We start from the raw sequence: 19,315 nt of genomic DNA, 5'->3' as shown, positions 1-19,315 counted from the left end.
GGTATTTCTTTTTAAGGCCCCTCATGGGCCTAAAATGACCCTTTAAACACCCCCAAAACATGGTGAAAATGCCTGCTTGTCCCCTAGAGGTAGGGTTGCCATAATTGTCCATTAAAACCCGGGACAAAATGTAGGACAAAATCTAGGTTTTTCTTAAATGTCCTACATTTTGGGCTGAGTTTTGTCCTGTAGTTGTCCTACAGTTTGGTCTAGATTTTGTCCTACATTTTGTCCCAGGTTTTAGTGGACAATTATGGCAACTCTACCTAGAGGGCATTTGGGGAGAAAAACTGTTTTCTTTTGTTTTTTGTGGGAGCAGGCGCAGCAGGGAGTTTATCCCTCCGAGGTATTGCAGGAGGCTAATGTGGTCCCCTATTTGTTCACAGTTGCCCACCCCTGGTATATAGGAATATGCCGATACATTGTAATTGCAAAAAGTGATTAATGGGAAACAATGCTGTTTCTACAGGATAGTGAATATTATAACTCCTTGAAATGGATCCTGGAGAATGACCCTACAGAGCTGGATCTCATGTTTTGTATAGATGAAGAAAACTTTGGACAGGTACGTCAGAGTCCAGTCTGCTTGAACAGACTGCTAGCAATATTCTAAGATGTTGTCCTGGTTAAAAGATATTGTTAAAAATATGAAAGAAAATAATGTAACACCATTGGAGAGGATCATCAAAAAGAAATGACGGCAAAGGTATTATTGGATTTATATAGAGAGTAATATTAGACCATCAGTTTAAAATTGTAGATATTCTGAAAGGAATTTGGGAAAGAGATGTAAATTTAACAAGCGAAGATATACAATTGTGGATACAAGAGGTTAAGAGACACAAGCACACTGGAATAAAAGAGCAACAGATGAAATTCATAGGGCGATGGTACAGGACCCCTTCTCAATTAGCATTTTTCAATAAAAATCTATCAGCTAAATGTTGGCACTGTGGTGGGTCCAAGGGTTTTTACATGCATATGTGGTGGGATTGTCCGTATGTTCAGAAGTTTTGGGATGAAGTGATAAGAGAGATTAATAAAATTATAGGCAAGGATGTTCATTTGAGCAAAGAGAATTGTATTTTAAATTTGAAGAATAAGGGACTGAAGAACAATTAAGAGAAAGCAATAAAGAATATATTAAAAGCAACACAGGCTGTGATAGCATCAGGATGGAAAGAAAGTAAAAATTGGAACTTCACCAAGGTTGATAAATATTTGGCAGATAACCTGTTGTTTGATATTATTAGAGATAGAAGATTAAAATATACCAGAGAAAGGAAGGTAGAAGCTTGGAATTTGGGTTGGGAAATCCTGCTTGAGAAAATTAAAGGGAATATGGAGTACAATGAAGTCAATAATGTAATTAAAACCCACATATTGAATGTTAGGTATTAATTATAAACAGTATATTGATCCTAAACTCTTTCAAGCCATGCGGAAGGGGGGAGTAGGGAATGGGGTATATGCAACATTGTATATATGTTAAAATAATTTAATAAAGATTTATTTTTTAAAAAGATGTTGGCCTGCAAGGCATGTTGAGCATCACTTTATAGATGTTATTTTATGTTATCTTATTTATATCCTGTTTTTCTCCCAGCATTGCACACAAAGTCGCTTATAACTTAGGTTAAAACAAAATACAGTAACAGCTAATACAAACATTTTAAAAATAAGTAAGCAATCCATTTATAAAACACTAATTTAAAACTCCAGATACTGTAAAAACCAGGAGAATAATTTGACACCACATCTTAATAAGCCAAATGGGGATATTCTATGGGCCAGTTCCCCACCCAGACCCCCTGTGGGCTGTACCTTTTTAAGATGTATGAAAGATTTTTAAGAACTTTTTTTATCTTTTAAATTGCATTTTATTCTTTTACTGAATGTGAATTGTTTTACTATTAGAAATACAGTGTGCCCGTACCATGTTTCCAATGGGGTGTGAGCATATGCGGATTTCCCCTTACACGGGGATCCAGAACGGATCCCCCACATAAAGGGAGGGCCCACTGTAGGTTAATTCTCTCCTAATGCTTCCGTTTATATTACGTTTATTTTCCAAACTAGCCTCCCTTCTCCAAGCACTATGCAACTTATTCCTTCCTATTACAGAGTCCTTCTTATATTTTCCCCCAACTTTGTTGATTTTATCATCACAATGTTTTTATATTGTAAATAATTCACTTTAGTTTTATAATCGGGGTGGGCGGTTGGATGGGGGATTAATTTTAACTAGATTGATATGTAATACACTGTTTTTAGATGTTGTAACCTGCCTTGATTCCTCTTGAAACGGCTTGCTGTAAATAAAATATTATTATTGTTATTATATTTGTATGGTTCTTTTAATTCTCAATTTATTTATTTTTTTGAGGGAGGCGTATAAATAAATAAATAAATAATACCAGCTCTTTCCAAACATTTGCCTCTCCTCCAGTTTCTTAAACAGGAAGCAGCTGAAAGTTTACCCCATTTTGTTTTGTTTTGAAGTCAAAAATAAGCACTTCTTGGTGTTATCTGGAGAGCTTCCATGAGTATGATTCCCTTTGTTTTGAACAATAGCTATTGTTGTGGTGGTAAAAGAGATTCATGGTGGTGCGTGTGTGTGTGTGTTTAAATTGATTTCTGCCCTGCCTTTTACTAAAATGAGACTCAAGAAACTAGTATGTTTCCTTCTATAACTACTTGTACTATAACAGGTTTCTTTCTAGCACCACTTTTATCATAGATATGATTTCTGTGTCATTCTAATTGTTCTTCCCAATTATTCCATTTCTATTCCTTTCTTTGGACCAGGCCCTTAGACTTGCATATGCTTGCAGAGTTTTTCTGATTTAGCAGTTTAGTTATCAGTGTTAAATTATTGCTACATCCTTTGGATAGCTAATGCTGTATAAGCACTGAGGTTTTTTGTTTTTTTTACTCCTCTCTGTGAGTGCCTTGGAATTATTGTCTGTGTGTATGTGCCTTCAAGTTACCTGTCAACTTTTGATGATCCCATTAATTATTACACTGAAGCAATATATATTTGAAAGAAAAATCACCAATTTACAGGGGGGAATCTTTTTATGGATCTTTCCTATAATATCCTGTGGATAATTTGCAGTTGGTTTTGATTGTTTTTCTTAAGAAACCAAATATTTTCTTGCATAAGAATAATCTTTATTTTAAGTTCATTCTTTACATAGTTATGTGTATATCTAAAAAAATGTAATATGGAAAGTGGTTCCCCTACTGTCTCAAACTTTCTAACATTTTACAGATGAAAACTGGGACACTTTTAAAAGAATATTTTCCATTATAAATATGCTTAAGTTATGCATATATATATATATATATATATATTTATAGCATACAACTTACTATATAGACTACTATATGTGTGTCTCTTCTTGATACACTCCAACATTTCACAGATGAAAACCAGGACACCTGTGGTCATACAACATCAGGGTATGGCCAAAATTATTAACAAGGAAGTACATACAAACAAAGAGAAAATGGAGCAATTTGCTTTTCCTGAGTCTAATGGGAAAGGCTAGATTCCTCCTCCCTGCTCTCTAGTCCTCCCTGCTGAGTTGAGAATTGAGAGCAAAGTACTTTGGCATTTTGAATTCAGATTGCAACAATTTAAGTAACCTGATTATAAAAGGGGAAAGGGGATGTTGAGAGACAAACTGGAACATTTTGAAACTAGCTGAAAAAGTGGGGTGACAAAGGACTGAAGAGTGTCACTGACAAACCAGGACAGTTGGTCCTATGTGTAAGCTCCCTGGTACTTTGATCTATCTTTCTTCTATTATATTATGATGCAAAGCTGCCAAGGACTTCTATTACGTTTAACAAACAGATATACTTCAACCTATCAATCTCTTTATCACTAAAGGCATTGGTCCACCTTGGGATTTGTTAGTTTTTGGTGTACTGAAGCTATTCTGTAAAAGCCAGTTGCATTGGTACCTATGACTTTTTCTTATCCTGGGACCACTGAAGGACAGCTGTGTTAGGTCTGAAGAAATGCCAAATAGAACATGATTGGTATTCCAAAAACTACCATCTGTGCCCCCACTGAATACTGTTAATTCCATATAACTGAGCAGATGACACAGCAATCTGTCTTGCTTTTAACTTGCTAATGAAATGTGGTGCCTAATTCTGATTTATCAATTACCCTGGTACTATTCACCTTTCTTGGGTCATCTTTCAAGCATGGAATGTTTTGCCAATCAGGAGACAAATCTCCATAGACATTTTGATCCAGAAATGATGTTAGAAACAACAAAATTGCAGGGAGAAAGGTCATGTAATAAATTGATATCTAATAACTGTGGCAATGCTTTTTGACATGCTCCTCTTGCAGACTAGGTGATATTTGCAGTCACTGAACATTGTGCTTCAACAGGGCTTTGAGGACTGATTGCTCATGGGCTATATTTGTTATTTTTCTCTTTTAATGGGGATGCTTTTAGTTGTTTTTACTTCTGTAGATTTATATTTTAGATTTTGTATGAGGTGATGTTTTAGCTGTTATCTGTCTTTGTTTTTTTAAGAGGTGAAATAGACCAGCAGAAGGGGCAGCATGTAGTCGCCCCTTCTGAAGCCAGATTGGGACCATACCAACCACACACTGTGGCCCCAGTTCGCTTTGAAGCCACCCAAAAAGGAGCTGTAAATAGCCGCTCCTTTTTTGGGTGGCAAAAAGCCAGCTTTTCTACCAGTGCTGCAGCTGGATGCTGGCTTGATGATGCTCCAATGGTGTGTAGTGTGTAAATGCCGCACCACCGTAGTGTCATGAAGCCGCCCTGTGTAAACGACTAGGCAGTGGCTGGGTGGCTTGGGAGCATGCAGTGTGTAAACACCGTGCTCCCAAGTCACCCAAAGGGTGATGCAAAGGGGCAGTCTGTTTCATCCCTAAGTGCCCTTGAGACCCAAGACTGGGGGAAAGGCAGGATCGAAATTTTCAAAACATTTTTAAAACAAATATATTTTTTGTATTTACAGACATATCAAGTCGACTTGAAGCCAAATGGATCAGAAATCACTGTCACGAATGAAAACAAAAGAGAATATATTGAGTATGTATATATATTTATTTGGTTTTATATTTTAACTTAGTGGTTCAAACTGAACTTCAAGATTTTGCCAGAAATCTTTTCAAATCAAAGCACTTTAGATAGCAACTAGAAATTCAGACATCACAACTCCATACTGAGAGTTTGGGGCTGACTACTGGCAGTACACAATTCCCTTGTTGCAACAGCTTCACTGGCAGTCTATCCATTTCCAAACACAATTCAAATTGCTAATTATGGCCTACAAAGACCTACACAGCTCATATCCAGATTATCTGAAGGACCACATCTCCCTATGTGAACCTGCCTTGTTTTGAAATTTTCTAGGGAGGTATTTCTCTTTGTCTCGCTACCCTCATAGATACCCCACTATCTGTTATTAAACTAGCAATAGAGGTTATGCGAGTATGGAAAAGGTACTTCTCAATGGTTGCTCTCAGACTCTGGAATTCCCTCCTAGTCTCTGGAACTTAGTGACACCCTTTGTGCTATCCTTTCATAATCAGATGAAAGTTTAATCATATTTTCAACCTTTGTGTGACGTGATTTTTAAGCTGTATTTAGCTGTTACATTTTTAATACTTCTGTAAACTACCTTGAGTCCCAGACTGGGAAGAAGGGGATGGATGGATGGATGGATGGATGGATGGATGGATGGATGGATGGATGGATAATACACCCATAATAATAAGAGGGGAAAAATAAGCCATATTCCCAGGATTTAATAAAATGTGGATGTGATCTTGAAAGATAAAGACATCTTGACATGACAGTGATAACGTGATACATAATGCTAAAATCTTAAATATAAATGAATTCTTTAATTTAGGGGCAAGGCATTTATAATAGTTGAGAATGAGTTAAGTGTTCACCATTTTAGTCTCTGCTTTGAACTGCAGCCTACAAATGGTGGCTTTTCATTAAAAATAAAATAAGGGAATGAAACACAGAATGCAGTGTAGTTTTGCCCTGCCTCTGAAATACAGAAGCCCCTATTTCCAGACAATTGTTTTAATACATTTACTATATTTAGTTTATAGCAAAATAGAACATAATCTCCATAGGAACCACAGAATTAATTTCATGTTTCTGTATGGCATACCTCTTCTTAATACAGAAAGGTAATCTCTGAAGCACTTTAAAGCATACGTACAAAGCTATTAAAATGTCAGGCCATAAAGTGAAGCAGAATTCCCTTTCAATTTCTCTAATGCTCATTGGTAAGTTTCCTTAAGCATCTCATTAGTCTCCCAAAGGAAATATGAGGAATTAATGAAAAACTACATGTATTCATGAGCTCAGGAGATATCAGAACTGCAGCCAAAATAGGAAACCTTGCATTTACCTCATTTGTTCTGTTTACATTTTATCTCAGTTCGATGAAAGATTACTGACACTGTAAATGGGAAGCCAGAAAATCATAAGTTGTTAAGATATTTAAATGATCTCTCTTCTTCTGATGAAGTTTTTCCCCCTCTTTTGTACACTGTAGTTTAGTCATCCAGTGGCGGTTTGTCAACAGGGTTCAAAAGCAAATGAATGCCTTTCTGGAGGTAAGCTGATTTGCTAACTGCTTGTTGTTTTCTACTGCATGGTCCATATTTATTGGGGTTACGACAGATTTTCCCTTTTTTTCTTCTTCTTTAATCAACATGTTTCTCAGGCTTGAAAAATATGCCTGAGAAACCACACAGGAGCCAATGTTGGCACAGCATAAAAAAATTCTGGCACAATTTTTATTACACTGAAAACAATGCACTCATTCTCCACTATACTTTTGAGTGCACCAAGTCATAGGAAGGAAGATGGATTCCACTCTGAGGTGGAATTTGTCCCCCCCTGAACTAACTTTGCCAAGACAACCCTGTGATAGGTTCACCTTCACCTTAAATAGCATACCTCCCAACACATTTGCCCCATGTGGAGAAGTCCCTTGTTGATTTTACTAACTTCACTCCTTGTGCTTTCTACTCGCAAGTATTTTTGTTTTTAGCAGGGAAGCATTTAAAAATCTTCACATGGAAACCATTCTGCCACGTTAACTTTTCTATTACCTGTTGGACCTGTAGACCAGGCTTTAGTCTTCTTCAATTGAAGGCCACTAGGACTACATTTTGAGACCTTAACAGGGAGCACTTGACATAATTGCATATTGGCAGCCAGTTTTAGTTTGCTCTAATATTATTGGTGGTATCTGGCACAAACTACAGGTATTCCAACAATGGATAGCTGATACTCTGAAATTAACCAAGATGTGGCATCTGAAAACATCTTTGTTTCAGGCACCTCTGTGGCACCTGAAAACAAGTGTGTCCTATGTTTATCAGGTGACAGTAATAACCTAAATGTTGACAGTTCTACTTACCTATGGCTGTAAGGGACTAACAAATGGCAAGACTTCATAAAATATACAACATACTGCATAATTTAAACTAAGCAATAATTCAACCTGAAAAGTAAAATTAATAGTGAATACCATTGATATCACAGAACTTAGTTTTTACAGTCTTGAAAAAATTGTTACACATGGGCACAATTTCTTATCATGGTAGGGTTATACATGATCATTCCTTAAAATGTTGAATTTCTACACACCAACTTTGTGTGTGCCTGACAATGGCACCATATTACAGCTTGTATATGGATGTTTCAGTCTGGGGACATTTGGTTCCTGACAGTGTTCCTGACAATGACAGTGTTACAAATGTGATCACTGTTATGTTTGATTTATTTCCACTTTTACTGGGTACCATATTCTGTCGCAACAATTTAGCTGACAAAGGATACATCCAAAAGCACTTGGAATTTGCTGTTCTGTCTTTACATTTTGGTTTTTGGTCCAATTCAGACAGAGATTTGTTAGGCCTTCAGAGTCTGGTAGCTGCCAAAAGGAGTTGCTGTTTTGAAGAAGAGGCATTTTGCCATGAAGGCAATTACAAAGGTGCCAAAATGTATATAATCAGAATAGAACTTTTCTTTCTCTCTTTTGTGATTAGTCATATTGCATCAGTGTGGATAATCCCAGGATGGTTGACGGGTTTGAAATACTTCATTTCTGTCATCATCCCAACAGCATCCACCCCAACCCAATTCCAGTGCACAGTCTGGGATGCTTACATGATTTATGTCTTTTTTATGTCTTTTTTTCACCATATTTACTTGGCATTAAGAGGCAAAATATGTTGCTGAGGTTTAAAAGAATACGATATTTGCTTTAATTTTTCTCTGAAATGATGTATTGTTTTTTAAAAAAGGTTTTCTAACTTTAAAAAAATGCTTTAGATTTTGCTTTCTTTGTGAGATAGTCAAATACATTTTGAATGAATTTTTGCTTTGTTCTGTCTTTTCTCCCACCTTCCCCATCCTCTGGTTTCAGGGTTTTACAGAACTCCTGCCTACTGATTTAATTAAAATCTTTGATGAAAATGAGCTGGAGGTTAGTTGCCTTTTGTTTTTGTTTTTGTCTTTACTTTTAGACATGGTATTCTTCTTCTAGAATATTGATACAGCAAGTAGAAAGGTTGCATTGTTGTTTTTGTGGGGTGGGGAGAATTATATTGATTCACTGTGCCTTAGCATGTACACAGCTATGAGCTACCTAACAATTTCCCTGATTTATATGGAGGTCCATAGTAATATATTGATTTTTTTTTTCAGAAAGACTACTCCAGGTAGTTTACAAAGAAGAAAGTCCCAATGAGTTTACAGGGGTGTAATCTTAGTGACATACCACTTACATATATCCCATTTATATCAGTGGGCCTACTCTACTTGTGACATACCTTGGATATATTCCATTGAGGCCAATGAGACTTAACACCTGAGTAAATGTGAATGGGATATACTAATAGGGATGTTTAACCTGTCTTTATATAAATCAGCATGGCAGTGATGCTACCTACTGATAGTGTCGACTTGCAAGTCGCAGCAGCTGTGGCCAGCCCAGCCAATTCCCACAGTTGGGGTTTGCAGTTCTACAACCCAGTGTAGATAATTTATTGGTTTACACATTACACAAAATTGCCCTTGGATGCACTTGTAAAAATATATTAAGATATGTCTTGTTCTGTAGAGCCAAGCTTGTTATTGGTATTCAGTATAGCAATATGAATATAGTTCTTTATGTATCTACTGGTAAATATTCTGCAAAACTTTAATGAAAAGAAAATAATACTTCATTTTGTAAATAATCTGCATCAAACTAAGATAATAGGGAACTTGAGGGGCTGGAATATCAGAAAACGTAATAAATTTCTAGCATAAGAGTTATTGTGTGTATCTCAAAATTTTCATTCATTCGCAGTTGCTAATGTGTGGTCTTGGTGATGTTGATGTCAATGATTGGAGACAACATGCCATCTACAAGAATGGATATTGTCCAAACCATCCTGTCATTCAGTGGTTCTGGAAGGTAAAATCATAATGCTCAATATAATGAGTAAGACTCACTGCCTTCTGAACTCCCTTCTGTGACCCAAACAGTGATCTCTGATCACATATTTGTGAAGAAATTCATTGAGGATGGGAAAATTCATGTCTACTAATCAAGATGGTTCTATGTAATCCTTTGAATACCAGAAGGAATGTGCTTCTGTATATCAGTTTTTGAGCATCAGCACTATGGGGATGCTATTGCAATCATGTCCTGCTTGTAGTATTCCTTTAGACAACTGGATATCCACTGGGATTGTTCACATATTATATTAGACAGATCTTTGGTCTTTTCCAGTAGATTTCTTCTTATGCTCTTGTTTAAGATCACAAATTTCTTTTTATACATGACACAAACACAGAATGCAGTACACCCCTGCCTGTTTGTAAGATTGCAATATCAATTTTTAAATCCTAACGTAAGAACCAAGTTATTATTTCTACCCTATTGGTGGATAGATTCATTTAAGGAGGCAATGGCCCTGAGCCTGCAGGATGTGAGCAGAGCAGTTGAGAACAAGGGTGCTTGGAGGTGTCTCACGTCTGGGCTCACCATGAGTCAAAGTCAGCTCAAGAGCAGTTAACAACAACAAATTGGTGTGAGGGATATCTCTATAAAAGCATCCATAAGGTTTTATAACTGTCTATTCTATAGGCTGTTCTGCTGATGGATGCTGAGAAACGTATCAGACTACTGCAGTTTGTAACTGGGACATCACGAGTGCCTATGAATGGATTTGCTGAGCTTTATGGTGAGTTAATGTTTTTGCTCATTCTTGTGTCTTTGGACCCAATATTTCACCAGTGTGCAGTGCTAAACAACTCAACAGGTGTGTTCTTCTAGCCTTAAATACATGCCTAAGGAAAGATTGTCATCATCACAAACACAAGGCACAGAATAAAACCATTTTTATTAGTGTAGCAAGTTTTCTACTTAATATGTGATTAAAGCTATAGATGAAATTTTGTCACAAGCTGTCTCCTTAAGTGAAGCTATTAAGGGAATCTCAGAGGAAGCAAAGAGTTAGGGAAGAACTACTACTAAGGAAGCAAACCCTTTTTGTTACTACATAGACTAGAATCATAGCACTGAAAGGGCTTGCAAGGGCCATTAGTTCAACCATCTGCCATGCAGGAGTACACAATTAAAGCATTCCTGAACCAGACTTTGTTAAACCTCCACTGAAGGTTAAGGGTTGGATTTGCAGATAACCCAGTTATCAAGAAGAGGTATTTAACTCTTACCTTGCCCATAGATCCTCTCTGGCACATGTTTTGTTTGTTTGTCTTCAACTGGGTAATCAGACTGGAAAGATGTCTGATACAGGTGGGATTGGAGCACGGAAAGGAATTTGCAAAAGGCTGGCACATACTCTGCTCCAGTTTTCCCTTGTAGACTCTCTTTCCCCTACATTCAGGTTACATCTACACATACCAGGCCTGGAGACGCATTTGCCAAGTTAATAGTCCTCACTCCCATCCACAATCCCCAGAATTCCTTAGCATTGACCCATGACAGTTAAAGTGGTGTCAAAGTGGATTACTTCTGAAATGCAGATAAAGCCACAGTGAACTTTCCAACCCTGCTGTAAAGGATCTCGATTTTAGACAGGAAACAACAGAGACCCAATCAAAGCACTTTTCTTTGCTGTAGAGTGAATGGCCCACTGTGCCACAGCTGTGACTTACAGTGGTGTAACCCCCCTCCTTAGCTCTTTCAGTCCCCACATTGGCAGGTACTCAGCCAATAGTGCAGATACTGTCTTGTCCCGGCTCTGATGTAAAGAGGACTGGTCCTTCAAAAAATCTGGTCCAAGAGTTATTTTCTTTTGTCTCAAAGTGCTTTTGAATGACATGTTTTGGCTCTAGGTCATTGTTGAGACCATTATCAAGTCTATGCCCAACAAGACTGCAGTTTTACCTGGATTATTTTCCCCTTTGTCTTTCTCCTTATGATTGGGGTCATGACAGGTTCAGCATTTCCCCCCCACACACACACACCTTTCCCAGTTAGAGCACACGTGTGCATTTTGGTCATGGAAAAGATACAACCATGTCTAGCAATAGGCCATTCCTTCTTAGGAGCCTAATTGTACAGTGACCACCACAGATGTGTAACAGTCTTTACAAGGAGTACCTTAAGGGTGTTTCTTCCATTCATCACCTTCTGCTCTCCATCCAGGTTCAAATGGTCCTCAGCTGTTTACAATAGAGCAATGGGGAAGTCCTGAGAAATTACCCAGAGCTCACACATGGTAAGTAATAAGCAAAAACATATCATTGATTGTGCATATGTTACTAAGTAGCATCCCTTTACCTGACTTGCATCAGCCACTTTGTTCAAAGGAGATCTGTTCTGCTGGTGAGTGGGGTGTGGGTAGAAGACATTTCCACCCCCTCTCATGCAAGTGAGCAGACTATGATAATCAGATTTTGATTTTGAATTTTGCTGCCTCACTCAGTGACAGGAGGTGGTATCAACCTGCACCCCAAACACCAGCAGAACAGACCTCCTTCACCTAATACAACTGATACCTGGCATAGTAGTTTGGGGAGGGCATTTATGGTTGTGCCACAGTCATGACTCCATAGGGATAGCAAATATCTAGCATTTATAGATGCATAACTCTAGGGTACACATCCATAGCTACAGTACAAAAAAGGAGCTCTGGTGGTGCAGTGGTTAAATGCCTGTCACTCACTCAAAACTGTAAGGTTGCGAATTCAATATTAGCCAGGGCTCAAGCTCAATTCAGGCTTACATCCTTCCAAAGACGCTAAAATGCTTGTTGGGGGCAATTAGCTTACAGTTATAAACCACTTAAAGACTGCTTAATTCAGTATGAAGCGGTATATAAATGCGGTATAGCTGCTATTGCTATAATTACAAAACATTATTTATAGGAATTATTGAATTTGACATTAACCTAATTCAGCTAAATGTGAGGACTTTTTCCGCAGCTTCCATACACTAGATTCATGTAACAATGAATACAAAAAAGGCAAATATTAAAATGTTCATTATGTTAAGATTGTTATAGCATCTGGGTTTAGTTTGAGTTGAGCTTGCCAAGACTGATTTAGAATGCACTTTATCGGGTAAGAACACATGGGGTCAGAAAAAATTGTGCAGGTATATATGTCCAACAATAAAAATTCTAATCACACTGAATTTAAAAGGTTACAATTTATAATTGTTACCATGAACTATGTTTCTGTTGCTCCTCTGTTTAGACCAAGGATTGGCAAATTGTGACCTTCCAAGTAGTCTTGGGTTTCAAATCCCATCAGACCAGAGAACCAATGGTGTGGGATTATGAGTTTTGAAATCCAGCAACAACAGGAAAGTTGCCCTCAGACATTGCTGGATTAGGCTACTGCATGTTCTAAAAGAGTTAAAATATGGAATTGCATTATCAGAGCATGTTCTGGTTTCTGATGGGAGAAGGCAATTTTCCACTCTCACAAGGAATACATCCAGCTATTGTAGCTCCTGAAAGTCTGCTCCTGAAATTTAGGATACCCTCCAGAACAGTCAGATAAAGCAAAGAACACTGCAGTACAATCCTACCAAGAGATTGTTTGGTGGTGATTCAGTGTCCTGGCTTGAATAAACTCAAATGCTTTCTGATGATGGAAAACCACCATGAGATAATGCTCATGGAGTATTCAGAATTATACAGAAATAATCCATCTAGTTCTAACACCATCAGTGGAGTGAGACGGTGTCTGGAATTGTAATATCCTTGTAGGTATTAAAACTGCATAATTTTAATGTGCATGCTTTCTTTAGCTCCTGCACATGTGTATGCATGCTTGCATAATCTACCCTATATTATAAAAAAAAAAAAGAAACATTTTCCTTTCTTACTGGCAATCTCAGTATTGGCAAAATCCCATGCTCATGGTTCAGCAAGTTGTCATCCTTTAGACAAGTCAGAGCTTGGAAAGTTTCTTTTAAAAATAATTATTTATAGTTATACCCTCCCATTTGGTTGGTTGCTATTTTTTTAAATGTCATTTTTCATGTTTACTTTTCCATTACTTAAAAAAAATCCTGCAAGACTTTGGCCTGTGATACACAAACACACACCTTCTGGCCACCTGATTTTCACTTCAGCACCCACAACAGAGCATGAGGCACAACACATGCCAGGGTTTGAACCATCTAATATTTAGTGTATGCATACCCCCATGTCTACAAAACAATTTAGTGAGGGCATACCCCCATGACTACAAAAGTGACTTAGGCCTCATCTGCACTGCAGAAATAATGCAGTTTGACACCACTTTAACTGCCATGGTTCCATGCTGTGGAATTCTGGGATTTGTAGTTTTGTGAGCCATTTAGCCTTCTCTGTCAGAAAGCTCTGATGCTACAGCAAACTACAAATCCCAGGGATCCATCACATTGAGCCGTGACAGTTAAAGCAGTCTCAAACTGCATTATTTCTGCAGTGCAGATCCAGTCTATTAGTTACATACATCACATAAGGAGTGAATTATCACTTATTAAATTACAGTCATAATGTAATTGGGGCAAAATAATCGGTAACTCACAATTTTTAATTAATTGCTTTCCAGCTCTTAGACTCCCTTAAAATTCCTTTAAGGGAGCAATAACCAAGGCACTTCCTCAAGTCACTTTACAACCTGAAAAACAGATACAGATTTGGAAATAGTTCACCTTTGTAATTATCATGCATTCTTACTTCTGTTTCAGCTTTAATCGCCTTGACTTACCTCCATATGAATCTTTTGAAGAATTGCGAGAGAAGCTTCTTATGGCTGTTGAAAACGCTCAAGGATTTGAAGGAGTGGATTAAGAAGGAGCCACTTTCTGATCTTCACTATTATTACTATTATTATGAAAACAACTATTCTGTTCACGGAGCAAGTTCTGCGTGCACTTTTTGATTTGTCTGACAGACATTTGCAAGAGACAGTGGCAGAACAGTTGCACAGTGGTTGGTTCATGGAGCAAACTCTTGTACAGTGCAGATGTCTAAATCCAGCAATTGGAAGTAACTTTCTCTCACCTGTGGACAGTATTTCTGAAATTTCCACAGCAAATTGCCAACTGGTTGATGTGTACTCTGACTACATTTCAGCAGGACTTGTTCTATTTATGTTGTGCCTCTGTAGGCAAAAGCCCTTAATAAATGTTTTACATACTTTCTAATGACAATGAATGGAATTAATCATTTTACAGGTATAGTATTACAGCTCATGTTTACTTTTTAAAAATGATTTAGACTTTTTCAAATTTTATTTCACAACAATTAAAAAAATCATATACTGGAAAATTGAGCTCTTTTGTTTTCCTCTTAATTTGTTTAGATTAGATGCCAGTGGCATTTTATTATCAAAAGTCCCTCATTGTGTTGTTTTAGCCTTATGCTGTCAATCTTTTGGAATCGTAGAAACAACCCTTTTGTATGAAATTTTCTGCAGATTGGAAATATTATCAGAAAATACCTTATGCCTTTTAATTGTATACAGCAAGCCTTCACAGATAGCAGACAGAAAACAGAACTGGTGATTTGGATGTACAGTAATTTATAGATCAACAGAATATATACAGGAGGATCATAATATAAAACCGCATGCCAAATCTCTCACTCAATAAAGAAATTGCCTCACTATTCCTTAATAATATTTATATGTATTATAGCTTTTTTGGTGATGGGGTTGGCATTATTGTCATGGGGGAAATGCTTAATCCTGTTGCATACCTTTGTATAGTGACTGTTCTAGCAATCCTCTCCTCCTTATATTAGAGGCATTTTGAAATCCTGGCACTGCTTGATTTGGGGACTTTTGAAAAACTAGGTCCACAAAGTCTTCTATATGTATGCATTTGCTATGGTATCATTATAATAAGGATCCCTCCTCCTTTATTTTTAACCGCACCGGTTCTAGAAGCACTTTATGTACCACATGGAGCTCATATCTTTTTTATTTTTATTTTTTAAATCATGAACACTGATGTGGTGATATATCTTTCCCTACCCATGTCTTTTTGATGCAATGCCTTTTCAGTTGTGAATTTGGCGGTGGCTGATAGAAGTAAAGCAAACAAAACTATAGTGTTGAACTTGAAGGCACTAATTGTATTTGTGTATTTGAGTTTCTTTCTTTTTTTCTACCCAACCAGGATTTCTTTAATACATGAGGTTATTGAATCACTTTTGTAACCTTTGACATGTTGCATGATTAAACAATATGCTTGACTTGTAACTCTTATGTACCAGATTAAAGGGGAAGAAGCTGACATGGTAACCCCGATCAACCTGAAAAGGAATTGTAGGACCAGTGGGAGATATAACAGAGCTGATTCTGTTCAGCTGCGTGTCTTTAGCCATCTAAGGCAATATCGGCAAGGGAGCCTCAATCCCAATGAGGCTGTAACCTCAGATACATTTTACTAGGGAATAAGATTACTGGATTTAGTGAGATTTGCTTCTGAATAAAAGTGTATAGGATCATGCTGCATAGGTGTTTTCCTGAGCTAGAAAACATTACTTTATTTGGTCTACAGCTTCCAGAATCTCCTGACCAGCATAGCCAGTGCCCAAAAAGCAATTATTTTCAAACTGGCAATTTCCATAGGCAATTTGCATTTTCTTAAATTGTTACCTGACAAAATCATGATCATGCACCCAGTCTTTTAAATTCATTTCCCCTTCCCTTCTTGCTACAGTATTTCCGTCCTTTTCTTTAAAAATAAAGCAAGATAAAGGGAGATATACAGTGAATGTCTAATGGCAAAGTTTAGCACCTCTCCTGACTCCAGTGCCTTAAATTTCCTTCACAACCTACCTATTTTATAAGAATTTCTGACAATCCAATCTTCACCTATGGGTCTGCTCAGTATGGAAAACATACATTTTTGGATTATAACTCCAAAATCTACAAGCTGCTAATCATACTGGCTGTGAGTTTGTGGACATTTTAGTTCTAAAAAGTAAATGTCCCATGCTTGGTTTGCTCCTGTTGCTTTGGCCCTGTGGCAATTCATTGTGTCTTTGCATCTCAGTGTACTTAACAGTCCCATCCTAGACATGTGTACTGAAGGGAAAGTCCCACTGAGTTTAATTGAGCCTAGTTACAGGGAAATATGTATAGAATTGCAACCTAGGAAACAAAACAAAAAAGTAATTTTTATTTTAGACAAAGTCATGATGCATGGCAAAATAATGGTAGGAGTTGAGGAGACAAATTGAATTTATTCTTTCAAAAACCAAAAAGTTGTTTAACCTTGCTAGTTTCCCTGCCCCACCAGAATGCCTGCACACATGTTTCTATTCCAGAAAAAAACCTTGTATTTTGCACCTTCAACAGTTCTGGTGGTTGCATTTCCTTTATGTTGTTTTGCATCTATACCCCAGACACCACATCAAAGAAACAGTGACTGGAGACTCAAGATTTTTAGTCATAAAGACAATTTTTGCAAAAGGAAGGGCCATCCGGGCAGAAGTAAAGCATAAGGCAGAGGTGGGGAAAGCATTCAGTATATCATATTTGTGGCTCTTAAGGCCACTTAAAATGTTTTTTTAAAAAACTAAAAACATCCCCTACACCACATAGTATTTGGTAGTAAGTATTTTTATTTCATCTTCTCCATCACCCTGAGGTGGTGGAAGCCCAGGAGTCTTTTTCCCAAAACAAGAAGTTACTTCCTATCCTTTCCTATTCTGGGAAAAGGCTTTTCTTGCATGAAACCCAGCCCAGGCTAGCAAAGGCAAGACAAAACTGCCCCAGATGATGTGGCCAGCCATTTTGAGTAAAAGAAAGAAAGAAAGAATCAAAAACAATATTTTGTAGAGGTGACCCTTTCACAAAAAGTGGGTCTCGGAAAGTTGCCCACCCCTGATTTAGGGGTGGCGCATTGTTCCTGGAAACAACAGTAGAGTTTGAACAGCCCCCTCATATGAGATGTCATATTCCCATTAAAAACAAATTCTTTCTCTTTACCTTCTTAAGCCTGGATTGACTCTGCCTGGAGAAACAGAACAATAAAGTGCCAAATTCTCTATTCCATATTTTCAAGATTTTCTGTGAGTGTGGCTGGTTTTGTTTTGTTTTTAGATAAAACTGGATCTGAAACAAAACATTTAGTTCAGTTCCAAGACTAGTATAGTGCATCTCATGAGAGAGAAAACTTATGTGAATGTATTCTTGATAGGATGGCAAACAGGTTGAGCCTCAAAATTCAAAGATATAGCTGTGTTAGTCTGTAGAATCAGTATGTACAGAGATCTTGTAGCAGCTTTGAGACTAACTAAAGAAAGAAGTTGGTTGAGCCTCACTTCAAGTTGAGAAATGCTTATAATGAATCAGGTTGCTTGTTGATATTTTGTGTGACAAAATGATTTTAGAGACTCTGCATTGGATTGAATTGAGCTCACTTTCTGAAATCTTTTTATTGCTGTGCTGTTTAGAGAGGGTGCAAATATTAGGATTAGTATCTTAATTGTTATAAAGACTGCTATCACATATGTATGACAAGATGGGTAGAAGACAAAGTGGAATAAGCTGGTAGATATTTCTGTTATTTGCAATAGATATCTAGGGATTTGTAGCTCCCAGTTGTTTAGCAACCGTAGCAGCAAAATTGCAGTACACCATGTCATACGCAGCTTCCAGTTTATGCTGAAAGCTGCGCAACAGTAGAGGCAATGGCGCAAGTGCCACATACACAAGCCCCATTGTTTTCAATGAGGCTCAAGCATATGGATCCCCCGCATAAAGAAAGGCCACATCGTACTCCCTTATTCTTCAAATTAGGCCTCTGAAATGAAGAAAACATGTCATAGGATCACAGTCAAAAAATAAGTTTTCATGTGAAAGATTTGCAAGATCATTTCTGATAAGAGAATTCCGGAGACACTCTATTCTTGAATTTCTTAAAGTGTAGCTTTCATATATTTGGAAAAATGTATTCCTTTTTAATTTTTAATAATAATTAACAAAATGTACACTTCCCAAATCAATATGCAGACAAGAACAGAATTATCCTGCAGTTTTCACACTTTCCAAAATTTGGCTTTGCAGTTCTTCATTTTACAAATGTGTGCATTGCAGGAACTCGTGCAGAACAATGTGTTCATTAGGAATAATAGCACTCCCAATTCATATATTAGAGGAAATCATTTGCTAAAAATACATATAGTAGGCACACAAAGTGTAAGCCAGGAGAACAATGTACCACAAAGAGCTGTCTGGCGTTTAGTCTTTTCTCAAAAGGCTCACAAATTGTGAATTTATCAATGCCATCCAAAAGGGCAGAAAATTAATATGAGTTAGAAGAAAATGAAAGCTACAGAAAACAAAATGGATAAATTCATCCTAAATATATATTTTCCCCGAGGTGCTATTTTGCTTCTGTTTCCATTTGGTCCATTATGATTTCAATTAAAAAACAAAATACCCAGTAGTTACCCAGACTTCTGTTGGCTGTTGTCCTATGGTAGCAGAGAAACAAATGTATCACCTTCCATTTCTTTGCTGTTTTCTTCTTTTTCCATTATGAGTCCTACACCTGTCCAATTCTGTAATTCTTCTATTTTATTTTTAGCTCCCTAAGAATCCGGAAGCTGCACCAAAGCTTCGCTCCAGTGCTTAGGAATGGAGTGTGGCTTTGGCGCGACCTCCAAACTCTTAGGACCCCATGCATCATTTAAATAGCATACCTCCAAAGAGACCCGAAGCAGCTTTATTTTGGCAGTCTGTAACAGGCCATAGTTTCCCAAGTTTACTTCCCACTGCAAAAGGAAACAGATTTTCTGTGCTGTTCT

The 19,315-nt window shown here is 37.4% G+C and overlaps 1 protein-coding gene across 11 annotated transcripts in view; it reads left to right on the top strand.

The window, feature by feature from the left end:
• NEDD4L (NEDD4 like E3 ubiquitin protein ligase) overlaps window positions 1-19,059 on the top strand; it is a 362,032-nt gene extending 342,973 nt beyond the window's left edge. For all 11 annotated transcript variants that reach the window (XM_089497155.1, XM_089497168.1, XM_089497167.1 and 8 more), the window contains 8 exons: window positions 470-565; window positions 5,014-5,087; window positions 6,577-6,637; window positions 8,461-8,520; window positions 9,388-9,495; window positions 10,171-10,267; window positions 11,698-11,770; window positions 14,239-19,059. In XM_089497155.1, the coding sequence (XP_089353281.1) occupies window positions 470-565; window positions 5,014-5,087; window positions 6,577-6,637; window positions 8,461-8,520; window positions 9,388-9,495; window positions 10,171-10,267; window positions 11,698-11,770; window positions 14,239-14,341 (672 nt within the window). In that variant the 3' untranslated portion in view covers window positions 14,342-19,059. The remainder of the gene's footprint in view (window positions 1-469; window positions 566-5,013; window positions 5,088-6,576; window positions 6,638-8,460; window positions 8,521-9,387; window positions 9,496-10,170; window positions 10,268-11,697; window positions 11,771-14,238) is intronic.
• Window positions 19,060-19,315: the final 256 nt, after the last annotated feature.

The sequence above is a fragment of the Sceloporus occidentalis genome, unplaced genomic scaffold, assembly GCF_023333645.1.
Source record: "Sceloporus occidentalis isolate IW3139 unplaced genomic scaffold, rSceOcc1.0.p SCAF_1, whole genome shotgun sequence".
NCBI classification, from domain to species: Eukaryota; Metazoa; Chordata; class Lepidosauria; order Squamata; family Phrynosomatidae; genus Sceloporus; species Sceloporus occidentalis.
This window is presented reverse-complemented; position numbering and strand designations above follow the sequence as displayed.